This window comes from Mesoplodon densirostris, chromosome 14, assembly GCF_025265405.1.
Source record: "Mesoplodon densirostris isolate mMesDen1 chromosome 14, mMesDen1 primary haplotype, whole genome shotgun sequence".
Classification (NCBI taxonomy): Eukaryota; Metazoa; Chordata; class Mammalia; order Artiodactyla; family Ziphiidae; genus Mesoplodon; species Mesoplodon densirostris.
The window spans coordinates 76,602,628-76,615,655 of NC_082674.1; the positions used below are offsets into that span (position 1 = coordinate 76,602,628).

General features: G+C 46.1%; 1 protein-coding gene across 1 annotated transcript in view; it reads left to right on the forward strand.

The window, feature by feature from the left end:
* Positions 1–13,028, forward strand: part of ACOXL (acyl-CoA oxidase like) — a 352,026-nt gene that overhangs the window by 159,457 nt on the left and 179,541 nt on the right. Inside the window, 1 exon segment of the mRNA XM_060116983.1 lies at positions 8,329–8,445. Within this exon segment, the coding sequence (XP_059972966.1) occupies positions 8,329–8,445 (117 nt within the window).

The following is a 13,028-nucleotide window of genomic DNA, read 5'->3' on the forward strand; positions in this document are numbered from 1 at the left end:
TTCAGCTGTAATTTATAGCTCCATGTCTCCCGCCATTGTAATTTTGTTTTGCATGCATTAGGATGTGAGTTTTTTAAAAGAAAAATCTCAAGGAATCACAGTTCTGACGGCTAACATTAACCACCATGTCACTCACAGATATTACTAAGGCTATAATTCTGAAAAGTAAATTAATCTCCCTTGTGTGGGAACCATCTGAATAACATTCAGGTTCCTCTCTAGGGTAGGCTGATCGACTCTGGAAAGAATCTTCTGCTTCTATGGCAACATGATGTGAAGGAAGGCTCTGCCCCCACCACCTTCCCTGGCTTTATTTTGTCCACCTTGTCCCTCCCTGGAATTTGGGAAGAAGAAAACTGGCTGGTGTTCTTGGGTACATAGAAAGGCAGGTGCTTTTCGAAAGCTTCATGTGCTTTCCAACACACACACACACACACACACACACACACACTTTTTTCTAACATATTAGTTGACAGCTTGTTTTCTTTTCTGTCAGCAATTTCATTATCTTTAATGTTGAGTGGAAGAGACTTTCCTCTTCACCCTGAAAATCTTTTCACAACAGCTTTAGTGATGCAGAATAGATTAGTGCTTTGTTTGGGTGAAAGAAAGTGTTTCTTTTGGGAAATTTTTAAATGGCTTTCCTAGATCAAGGATGAATAGAATAGAGGGTGATCCTAGGAACTTGGGGTAACGGTAATGACTGTGGTGATGACACCTGCCATGCCTTGAACACCTACTATGTGTCAGGCGTGGGCAATGTCTCCCTTCGTCCCCTCTGTCATCGTCAGCCCCGATTTAGGACTGAGGCACCCGAGGCTCAGTGAGTTTGTGTAACTTGCCCAGGAGAAAACGACAGGGGTCAGAGTCTGTATGCAAGCCAGGTTTGTCTGATCCAAAGCCTGGGATTTAACCACTTTGTCCTTCCTCCTCTCCTGTGATGCCTGGGATGAAGTGATGTTGACTTGGTCCCAGGATAGCCTCCTGGGGGCAGCAGGAAGCTCCAGGAGAGGATAAGAACAAACTCAGCGGAGAGGTAGCCAGGTTCTCTGTGTTTTATTGTGAAGGCATTTGAGCCACAGTGTGTCAGGTCGGACCCCTCTTGCTGGTGTAACTGAACCCTCAGAGAAGAAGCTGGAGTTGGTCGGCCTTCAGATCCAAGGTGACCCAGGACTGGCTCTCTACTGGTCCTTCACATGAGGTCAGCGTCACTGTGGTTACAGCCCAGGGTTATGATGTTGGCCAGAAGTGGCCCACACAATAGAAATATGGAGACAGGGTCACAGGGATACTCTGTCTCCTGTCGTCTCTTTATCTGAAGGACTTCTGGGGTCTCTACTGGGGTCATCCATCCACTGATGGGAGGATGTGGCCTGATCCCAATCTCTTGTGGTTCTGTAGCCTGCTCCCCTTGGCACTGCTCTCCCAGTGCTAGTGGTTGGGGTAGACAGTCTTTGCAGCCTAGGGTAGCAGAATGTCAGTCCCCACCAGGCCGTGACTGGTCACGATTTTAGACCCATGAGTTTCCTGTTGGGGAAGGGCCTTTATGTTCCTGGGGTTTGATTTGGTGTGACCTTTGAGAATGGGAAAAAAGTAACAGCAAAGGCTGTTTGTCTCTGCACTCTATGGCCAAGAAAACACGGGCTCTAGTGTCTGTTTTTGTGTGTTTGGGGTGGCGGTCCCTGCTCTTTCTATATACCTTTGGACACTGATACCAAAGCACCCTCATTTTTTCTGTATCTGAAATATTCTCATGTTTAAAAATTGTCATTTTCACTGACCCCGTCACAACCATTGAGGTTCATCTGTTCTTTTCTGTGGTCGGATTGAAAGACTGCTAAGGGGTGGGAGAAAAAACGGGGTCTGGACGGTGCAGAAGGTATTTGTTCGGATCTCTGCAGGATTGGAAGGGCACTCTGAGAACTCTTCCTCGGGACCATGTCGCATATTTAATCACAACCAAGGCTACTATTAAAACAGCACTTATCTATAGACTACATACATATACCTCTCCCATCTCTCCTACAGATGGACTGAAAATTGCCCATTTGAAGAATGACACCTAAAACATGGTGGAGGTCACATGTGGAACCTGATGTTTAAGGCAGGATTGCTTTGTCAGAGCGCCAGGGCAAACTAGTAAATGTTCAACTTAAAAAAAAAAGAAGTAGCTAAATGTGTGTGCAGCCCAGCCCCTTCTGTGATCCCAAACTTGACCCCAGCTTGGGTTTGGCTGGGACTGGGTTTGGTGAGGCTCGGGGCTGGGAGTCATGTGTCTATTCTACGCATTACCGGATAATAAGTAGCCAGGTTTTTACATCCTTGCCAGCCAGCTGAACCCAATCTGCTGGGTCCAACCAGTGCCATTAAAATATACTGCTTTGGTGGGGCTTCCCTGGTTGCACAGTGGTTGAGAGTCCGCCTGCTGATGCAGGGGACACGGGTTCGTGCCCCAGTCCGGGAAGATCCCACAGGCCGCGGAGCGGCTGGGCCCGTGAGCCATGGCCGCTGAGCCTGCGCGTCCGGAGCCTGTGCTCCACAACAGGAGAGGCCACAACAGTGAGAGGCCCACGTACCGCAAACAAACAAACAAACAAACAAACAACAAACAAAAAAATATACTGCTTTGGGAACCCTTCTCAATACTCTGTAATGACCTATATGGCAAAAGAATATAAAAAAGAGTAGATATATGTATATGTGTAACTGATACACTTTGCCGTACAGCAGAAACTAATGCAACATTGTAAATCAACTATACTCTAATAAAAATTAAAAAAAATATCCTGCTTTGTAACATATTTTCCCTCTGGGTTTCTGTGTCCAGGAACATCCCAAAGAAGGGGAGAATTAGGGACAGATGGGCTGTGGGCTGTCCGAGAGGCTGGGGGGTTCTCCACTGGGGCCAGTGAGAATGGGGTGCAGTGGTCCACCTCTGGGGCACTCACGGGCTCCCTGAATCCTCTCTGTGGCTGAGTTATTAACGAGGGCAGGTGGCCACAGGGAGTGTGGCCGGGGCTGAGGAATCTGCTCAGCTTTTGTCTACAGAGGTCAGCCCTTTGACAGAGAAGGAGGAGAGTTCTGTCCTGTGGCAGCAGGGATGCCTGTGAGCCAGCTTGCACCCCCAGAAATCTCAGGATCAAGGATGGAGGCCCAGCCACAGAACTCTCTTTCTTCCAGTTTGACTGGCTGTCATTCAGAGCAGGCTGATGCAATGATGCTGCAGAGCAAGAAACATGCAAAGCAATTATCTTTTTAGTAGGTCACTGGCCTCCTTTGGGAGAAGAGACCAGAGGGAGGGCTGGGGAGGCAGGCAGCCCGGCCTTCCCCAGAGGCTGCGCGTGCAGTAGCGGCGTGGGTGATTAATAGCTGTGTCACTTTCCATGAATGTTGCTTTAAGCGGCTGTGTTCAAAACTGAGTGGGAACAAAATAAAACAACCCAAAATAAATGTTTCCTCCAGTCCTTATGAGTTGCTGGAATCCAGAAATAGCTTCTCAAATCTATCATTTTAAATGGCATCGTTCACAGCCCTCTCGCATGGATACTGTGATGCACACGCATCACTTTCTCTTTTTAAAGACCATGAAAAATTTGAGCTCAGTGACTTTGGGGTTGTTTTCCGGCCCTGAAATAAAAATTACGTTTACAGAGAAAAATATAGCCTTTACATGGGTTTTTAAAGAAAAATAGTAACCCAGTGGAGGAAAAGGACAGGAAGAATATTGTGTCCTTATAGATAATGAACTGGTACAGTAAAAACGTCTGGCAGGCAGTAATTGCTGGCCAGCTGCACGGATTGTGGTCCTGTGAGTTGTGTTCAGGGCAGTGTGCCAGGATGCTGGCAACCAGAGGACCGGCCTGGACCATCCCAGCCCTCCGTGAAGTCGACTGGGGCCTGAGTGTATAAACAAGAGGGTGACCTCCTCCGGCCAAGTTCTCTCAGAGCACAAAGTCTTGAGGCCGCCTCTCTCTGCTGCCTCTGTTGGAACCAGGCTACTGGCTTGGGGATTGATGGTGGCAGTCTTAGGGATGACTCTGGCTGCATCTCTGGTCAGGAGAAGGGTCATTAGCCTTGAGTGTCGTATTGATGTTTTCCCCTGGAGAAGCCAGAGAGCACATTTGAAGGGTGAGAAGCCCATGGGAACCCCCTGGCTCAGTGCTTGAGGGACTCTCAGTGTCTCGGGCCAGAGAAAGGGAGGGAAAGAGTGTGGGTGCTGCCTGGCTTCTGACCACTCATTTGTTCCTTTCTTGAAAAAAACCCAACCCCAAACCAGCAGTGGGTGGGCTGTTAGGCCTAAGGGCAGGGTGGGCTCCTCATCTTAGGTGCTTAGTTGCTGCATCGCTGTAGTAACTGCTCACTGGCTCCCACTCAGCACTCCAGTGTCTGCCAGCTGGGCTTTTATCAGAACATCTATGAACAAGCAAACATTCCAAAGAGACATGGAGGGATGGGTGCTGGAGGAGTTGGGTGTGTTGCTGCTGGGAGATGGCAGGACACTCCATCTGTCACCTTGCTTTCAGTCTCTCCCGCCCACTCACACCTGGCCAGGCTGGGGCACCTGAAGGCAGAACAGGCCTACCCTCAGTGAGCTGTGAGTCTTGTCCCCAGGTGCTGTTTTAAAATCCTAGGTTGGGGCTTCCCTGGTGGCACAGTGGTTAAGAATCCACCTGTCAATGCAGGGGACACGGGTTCAAGCCCTGGTCCGGGAAGATCCCACATGCCGCGGAGCAACGAAGCCCGTGCACCATAACTACTGAGCCTGAGCTCCAGAGCCCGCAAGCCACAACTCCTGAAGCCTGCGTGCCTAGAGCCTGTGCTCTGCAACAAGAGGAGCCACTGCAGTGAGAAGCCCGCGCACTGCAACGAAGAGTAGCCCCTGCTCGCCACAACTAGAGAAAGCCCGCGTGCAGCAACGAAGACCCAATGCAGCCAAAAATAAATAAATTAAAAAAATAAAACCATAGGTTGTATTAATTGTTTAGGTATGGTGACAGGAGACGACACATCAGGAGCCCACTGCCATTGAAAACATAGCTTGTTACTTGCAGTTCCCAAGAGGTGGAGGGATGCTGTGCCGTGCGGGGCCACCTGGGGAGGCACCAGGGATGGTCAGGAGTCCGAGGGAGTGAGGACAAGAGCTTTCACTGGGGGAAAGCACGGGTGAGGCAGGCTAAGCAGGCTAAGCAGGTTCAGGATTTTTTGGTTTAGGCTAGTTTGAATGATTTCAGCAGGTTTGGGGGCCCTGGGGGCTGTCCTAGTGGTCTGGCCAGTGGGAGATTAGGGCAGGGGAACAGTGGCCCAGAGTGAAAGGGCCCCTGAAGGAGATGGTGGGGATGCGGGCTCTGGATTGGCTAGTTGGCAATGAAAGATGTAATCCTTTGCTCTCTCAAGGAATTGGCGAGTCCTGGGAGGGGCAGTCCCTCCAGGGTCAACAAGGGCCCAGATGGCAACGCATCAAAACATGTGGTTAATGCAGGTGCACACAGCGCCAGCATGAAAGGGAAAAGGGCTCCCATGTGGGAGGGGTAACAGATGAAATGCTCGGGGCAGTCTGGGGAGAAGCAGCTGCCTGCTTTGATGGCTTTGGTTTGGTGTTTGAAGGGGTGAGTCCAGAGAGGGGAGGACGTCTCAAGGGGAGGAGAGGGCTGAGCCACCAAAAATATGACGTGTGGTAGTTAGGGGTGAGGTTGGCTGCAGGCAGAGAGTCTGCCTGGACAGAGGCCCAGTATGGGAAGGCGTCTGCGGGGCTTAGCAGGAAACAGTTGGGACCCTCAAGTAAGGCCAAAGCAGGTCTTGAATGCCAAGCTGAGGCATTTGGATTTTATTCTGTATGAGCTGCCAGGGCTGTTTTGCCCTTAGGAATTCTCCTAATGAATTCATAGACTCATACAGAATGACTCCGCTTGGCTGTGTATCATAATCACAGAACTTAATTAACAAATTAGGATGCTGATGTAAATTTATTCTGGATGAAAAATAGAAATCCACTGTGGCAGGGCTTGAAGATGCAGTGCCTCCCAGGCTTGCAGGTAATGTCGGTGAGTGGAGAGGGCTCTGGGGATCGTGGGGGGTGGCCATGCCCCCAATGGAGGGGTTGACGGCCTCAGACCTCCAGGGAATCACATCACGGGAATGGGGTCCAGCATTGCCCGATCGTCTTTGTTTTCAAGAAAGGCTGGAAATGCAGATTCTTGTTGTGAAATCACTTGGTCGCTTGGCAATGCATTAGCTAAACTCCGTCCTCCCTGTCAGCACAGTGAAAGACACTGAGAGGCCAGCTACGTGGACCCTTGGTGGCCTCCTTCTGCTCTCCTGTCACCCCAACTGAATTGTGAGGGTCAAAGAGGAAATGGGGTGATTTCAAGGTGTTCCTCCATTGGAGAACTAAGACACGGCAGGTCAGGGGTCAGATCTGGCATCCAAAGACCTTCCGTGAGGTCGGAGTGAGCCACTCTGGTGCTTCATTGGTATTTCCTTGTTGCCAAAACTCATTAATTCTTTCATTCATTCAGTGAATATTGAGCGCCTGCTGAGTGCCGGCGAAGACCAACACCACACACACAAAATCAGAAAATGTGATGGGATACTATCTCAAAGTATATTCTCATTGTAATTATTTTTCAGCAAAACAAAACCTAAAAGGCGCTGTGATCGGTCCCTTATTTTGCTGTTGCCATGTGGGTGATGCTTCCTGCAATGATGCTCTGGCACCAAAGGAGGCAATACTGGTGACCCACAGGGTGGGATGAGGGGGTGATGGGAGGAGGGATGCACCAGGCTCTCCCTGCCCACGCCACCGGGGCTGCTTCCGTCCGCGTCCTGGGCTGTGAGCTCCAGGCTATGAGCTCCGTGGCCGGGCCTGAGCCTTCTTGACCCTGGGGGACGCCTGGCGCCTCGGGCGATGATGGCACCGAGCAGGCCCGCAGATGTCCCCCAGGGGAGTGAATCACACGTGGCCATAGCTGGTTTCGGTGGAGAAGAGTTTAGCCACAACGACCGTAGGAAAAGTTCCAGTAGAAGCACAGCATTTCCAAATGCAGGTTAAGAGAGTGGGCACAAATGGAGCTTGTAGAGTGACCCGACATTATGGGGACACCGTTATTGGGTCTGTGACTGTTTTATTTTATTGGTTTCACGATGATCCAGAAAAAGCTGAGGGGTTTTCCTACGGGCTGTCAGGCTCCTTTGGCCCTGTGCCCTGTTGTGGTTGGGATGGACGGAGGGCATGGGCAAAGGCAGGGTGGGGTCCTGTTCCTCAGACAACTATCTGTGGGGTGGTTAGATGGCGTCTGGGGACGCTATGCTCGTAGAAAACGAGCCTCCGCTCACAGTGTGCCTGTGTACCCTCCTTTTAATTAGAAATAGGAAGAACATTAAAGCATGCAATTATGACCCAGGAAGTATCAAACAAAATTTTTAAAAATTTGCTGTTTCCTCTCTCTCCTTGAGTGATGGATGGGTATCCTCATTGCGTTGGCGTCTGAAGCACAGGTGCGCCCTGCCTGTCGGATAACCTAGCACGATGTGCGTATGTGTGCACGTGTGTGTGTGAAATGTTTCAGAAATTGACGTTAAGATCGGAGCTGTTCACAGAAGGGAGGCTGCCAAGCCCAGGATTGTAGAGCATCAGCCTGCATGGGGCAGGGGGGTGACCTAGACAGGCTGGGCTTGTGCTTTCTGCAGCCGCGGGCTTCTGTAAGATTAACCCACGGGTGATGCCTGGGGACAATCCCATCCCACTTTACAAGCTGCTCTGAGGAGGACCTCTGTTCACCCCTACACAGCTGCATCAGAGCGAAAGGCAGTGCCGTCCACAGGGCACAGGGTTTAAGGAAGGAGTGGAGAACACCTTTCGCACGAGGAACGGCAGGGGAGGATTTAGGTGGGCTGGAAATAATGAGCCGCCTGTGAGTCTGACAGAAGCACCGGTGTTGGTATGGCCTCCTCGTTGAGACTGTCCTTTTGAAATATGTTCTAGGGTATCATTCCTGTCCTATTAATTATGTCAGGAGCTTAGTGAAGCTGAATAATTAATGATCGCAGGGCACTAGGAACCATAAAATGCCACGTAAATGTTAAGGAGTAAAAATGACTCTGTGTATTAAATAGATACACTGCTTTAAAAATATTCCATGGTGGGAAGGTTAATTTCCAGAGCAGCTGAAAAGCTTTTTGTTGGACTCTCTTCGGAAACTTTTGCCATCTTAAGTACATTTGAGGAGACTGAGGCATTGTGTATCTGAAGTATTTGAAAGACAAATGGCTGTTTGGGATGATGTTGCCTATTGGATTTTGGTAAAGTTGTGTCTGCTTGATTCTCTCTAGCCAGAGGCAGTTTGGGCCCAAAGCCAAGGAAGTGGTCAAGATCATTGAGCACCGAACACAGACCCTGCGGCTGATGCCTCATCTGGCCACGGCCTTGGCCCTGACCTTTGCCAACAGGTGAGATGCCTCTGGGGGTTTGCCCTCTTGAGGTGAGTCTTTGGCTCTGGCATTAATAGGAGGCAGGCAGGGGCTTCACTTTTTTTCTTTTGTAAACAATTTTTTTTTTAATTTACTTTTAACTGTGAACACGAAAGAGTCTCTGGTTAAAATCCAGTGCTCAGGTGAAACTTGACATCTGAATCTTGGTAGTCCGTATATCCTGATGATGGGGTCCACGAAGAATTTGGGAAGACCCGAACTGACGCTTCTCCAGAGTTTCTAAAAGAAACAGACTCAAACAGTTAACATTTCTCTACCTCTGAAAACGGTACTAATTTATACGAATATTTTCAAAAATAGGTCAAGATGTGTTCATGTGGTGGCGGGCTATTGAATAAAAGAGCAGTAATAATACTGTAAATTCACACAGAACTTCACATTGTACAGCTGGCTCTTCTTATCTTTGTCTCGTAAGCCTAGACATTGCCTGGGCAGTTGTGGGTCATTACCACATGGCAAAGATCAGAAATTAGGAGATTTGCCTAAGATCACAGGGTCCAGGAGTGGGTGGACTGGGACTGTAACTCCAGACTTTGGACGCTTATCTGTGTTCTTTCCTCCCTGTGCAATGCTGCTTCTTGTGGGAACTACAAGAATTAATTTCTGAATAATTTAGAACTGGCATGTGTGTGAAACTGACCGCACCAATGGGTAAGCTGGTGCCAGGGTTTATGAAAAGAAGGTGATTGGAGAGATTCTGCCTATAGTGTGCTGCTGGCTTGTGGGGCTGCTCGGTTGCTGCTGGCCTGGCTGAGGGGAGCTTGGGTGGACACCCCTCTGCCCTTATGCACTCAACACTGGGATACTGGGGTATGTGAATGCTGCAGATTGAGCTTCGGTAGCAGCACTAAGATTGATCCGAGCCACCTGGAAGAAAATGTAAATCACTCACATCTAACATCTTCCTTAAAATATTCTTGAATGTCTTCTGAGGTTGAATTTGCATATTGTAAAATGCACAGATTTTATTGTTCAATGAGTTTTGACAAGCATATACACTGGTGTAATGAACACTTAAACCGAATATGAAACATTTCCATCACTCCACAAGGTTCCCTCGTGCCCCTCTGCAAGTTGCCCCACTCACCACCACAGCAGAGACAACCACCTTTCTGATTTCTATCCCGATAGCTTTTTTTGCCTGTTCTTGACCTTCATATAAATGGAATCATACAGTATGTCTTTGTGGGTGTGTCCAACTTATTTCGTTCAATGGAATGTCTTGATATTCCTCAATGTTGTTCAGAGTTTAATTTTTATTGCTGAGTAGTAACATTCAATGAATAAACCACATTTTTTTTTATCCATTTCTGTCACTGATGAACATTCCAGGCTTTTAGCTACTATGAATAAGCCACAGTGAATATTCTAACACAAGTTTTTCATTTTTCTTAGGGTAAATGCTTAGAGAGGACTTGCTGGGTGTTGGGTATGTGTATGTCTAACTGCATAAGAAACGACCTGTTTTTCAGAGAGGTAGGACCATTTTATGCTCTCTTGGGCAATATATGGGAGTTCCAATTGCTCTGCATCCTTGCCAGTCATTGTTATGATCAGGTTTTGTCTTGCTTTGTTTTAATTTTAGTTTATTTTGGTCTTTCTAATAGTTGAATTTTATTACCCTAATAACTAAGGACGTTGAGTATCTTTTCATGTGCTTATTTGCCATCTGTATATTTTCCTCACCCATTTTTTAAAAGTTATTTTTATTTATTGGCTACGTTGGGTCTTTGTTGCTGTGCGCGGGCTTTCTCTAGTTTCGGCGTTGTTGCCGTGTGTGGGCTTTCTCTAGTTTCGGCAAGTGGGGGCTACTCTTCGTTGCGGTTCACTGGCTTCTCATTGTGGCGGCTTCTCTTGTTGTGGAGCACAGGCCCTAGGTGCACGGGCTTCAGTATTTGTGGTGTGCAGGCTCAGTAGTTGTGGCTCACGGGCTCTAGAGCACAGGCTCAGTAGTTGGGGCACACGGGCTCAGTAGTTGTGGCTCATGGGCTCTAGAACACAGGCTCAGTAGTTGTGGCGCACAGGCTTAGTTGCTCTGCAGCATGTGGGATCTTCCTGGGCCAGGGCTCAAACCCGTGTCCCCTGCACTGGCAGGTGGATTCTTAACCACTGCGCCACCAGGGAAGTCCCACACCCATTTTTAAATTGGGGTGTTTATTTTCTTATTGTTGAGTGTCAGAGTTCTTTTTATATTCTGGATAGATTCTTTGGCATCATATATGTGACTTGAAAATATTTTCTCCCAGTCTGTCACTTTTGCTTTTATTCTCTTAAAAAGTGTCTTGATCAGAGCAATAGTTTTTAATTTTATTTGATTTGATAGCTTTACATTTTGATTTGTCTTGAAATTGGGTAATGTGAGTTCTTTTTCAGAATTGTTTTGACTCTTCTCATTCCTTTTTGCCTTTACTTATACATGTTAGAATCATCTTGTAAATATCTACAAGAAAGAGGGCTGGCATTTTGCTTGGGATTGTGTTGAATCTATAGATCAAATTGGGGAGAATTGACTTCTTAATGTTGAGACTTCCAGTTCATGAACACCGTGTATCTTTCCTTTTTTTTTTTTTTGTGGTACACGGGCCTCTCACTGTTGTGGCCTCTCCCGTTGTGGAGCACAGGTTCAGGATGCGCAGGCTCAGCGGCCATGGCTCACGGGCCCAGCCGCTCCGTGGCATGTGGGATCTTCCCGGACTGGGGCACGAACCCGTGTCCCCTGCATCGGCAGGCGGACTCTCAACCACTGTGCCACCAGGGAAGCCCTATCTTTCCATTTTTAAAGGTCCTCTTAGATTTCTAGCTCCAGTGTTTTGTAATTTTCAACACACAGATTCTGCACATATTTTGTTATATTTATACATGAGCATTTTACTTTTCTTTGGTGAAATTGTTTATTTCTAGTATATGGGAATAATATTTATTTTAGTATGTTGAGCTACAGTCTTGTTTGTAGATTTTAATACATATAGGATTCTTCAGATTACCTGTATCTTCTTGAATGGATTTTTATTTACTTCATCTAATTTGTCAAACTTATGGCAATAGTGTTGGTTGTGGTATTCCTTTATCATCCCTTTAATGTCTGTGGAATCAGTAGTGATTTCATCTCTTTCATTCCTGATATTTTGTTCTCTCTCTCCCTCATCAGTTTGTATAGGTTTATCAATTACATTGCTTTTTCAAAAAAACAGATTTGATACAATTGATTTTCTCTACCGTTTTTCTGCTTTTAATTTTCTTCATATCTCCTCCAATGTTTGTTATTTCTTTCCTTCTACTTGCTTTGCTTTAATTTCTTCTCACTCTCTCTTTCTTAAGGTGAGAGGTTAGGTTACTGCTTTGAGACCTTTCTTCTTGCCTAATCATTTAGTACTAAAATTTCTCTCTAAGCATTACTCTAGCTGCAACCCTCTGCTTTTGATACGTTGTATTTTCATTCAGTACAAAATAGTTTACAGTTTTCCTTGAGACTTCTGCTTTGACTGCTTTGGTTATTTAGAAGTACTGTCATGGTCCAAGAACATATTATGAAGGACTCTGTTCTTTCTAATTTAAGGCCCAGAACACACACACACACACACACACACACACACACACACACACACACACACACATCTAACACATTCCACATTGTGAAGAATATATATTCTGTTATAGTTGGGATGATAGTTCTATAAATGCCAATTAGGTTAAGTTGGTTGGTTGTGCTCTGCAGACCATATACATCCTTTCTGATTTTCTGCCTACTTGTTCCATCAATGGCTGAGAGAAAGGGGTTGGCATTTGCAACCATAATTATAAATTTGTCCATTTCTTCTTTCAGTTTTATTAGTTTTTGTCTCAAGGATTTTGACTTTTTTAGATGCATATACATGTAAGGATTATTATATTTTCTTGGACAATGATCCCTTTATCGTTATGTAATTTTTCTCTTAATCCCTGAAAATATTCCTTGTCCTGAAGTCTATTTTGTCATATTAATATAGCTACTCCAGGTTCCTTTTGTTTAGTGTTTTCATACGTTCATTTTTAACCTGGCTATATTTTTAAAGTGGGTTTCTTTGTAAAACAGAGGATAGTTAGGTCTTGATGTTTTTATCCAACTTGAAAATCTCTGACTTTTAGTGGGTGTGTTTAGACCAATTGTATTTAAAGTGATTGTTGATATGTTTGGATTAAAATCCACATTGATAGCTGATTTTTATTTTTTCCATCTGTTTTTTTGTTTCTTTTTCCTTTTTCTCTGCCTGCTCTTAGATTAAATGAATATTGTTTATTATTCCTTTTTATCTCTTTGATTGACATTATTTATACTACTTTTGGAAATATTTTCCTTGTTGACCCAGCGTTTACAGTATACATCTTTACTGAATTAGAGTCTGTGTTCAACTATTATACTGCTTCCCCTGTCGTGTATGGACCTAAAACAGTATATTCCAAATTCCTCCCTTCCATCCCTTTTTCTGTTATTGTTGTCACATAATTTACTTTTAAATATGCTGCAAATACACAATATATTGCTACTGTTTTTCTTTTACATA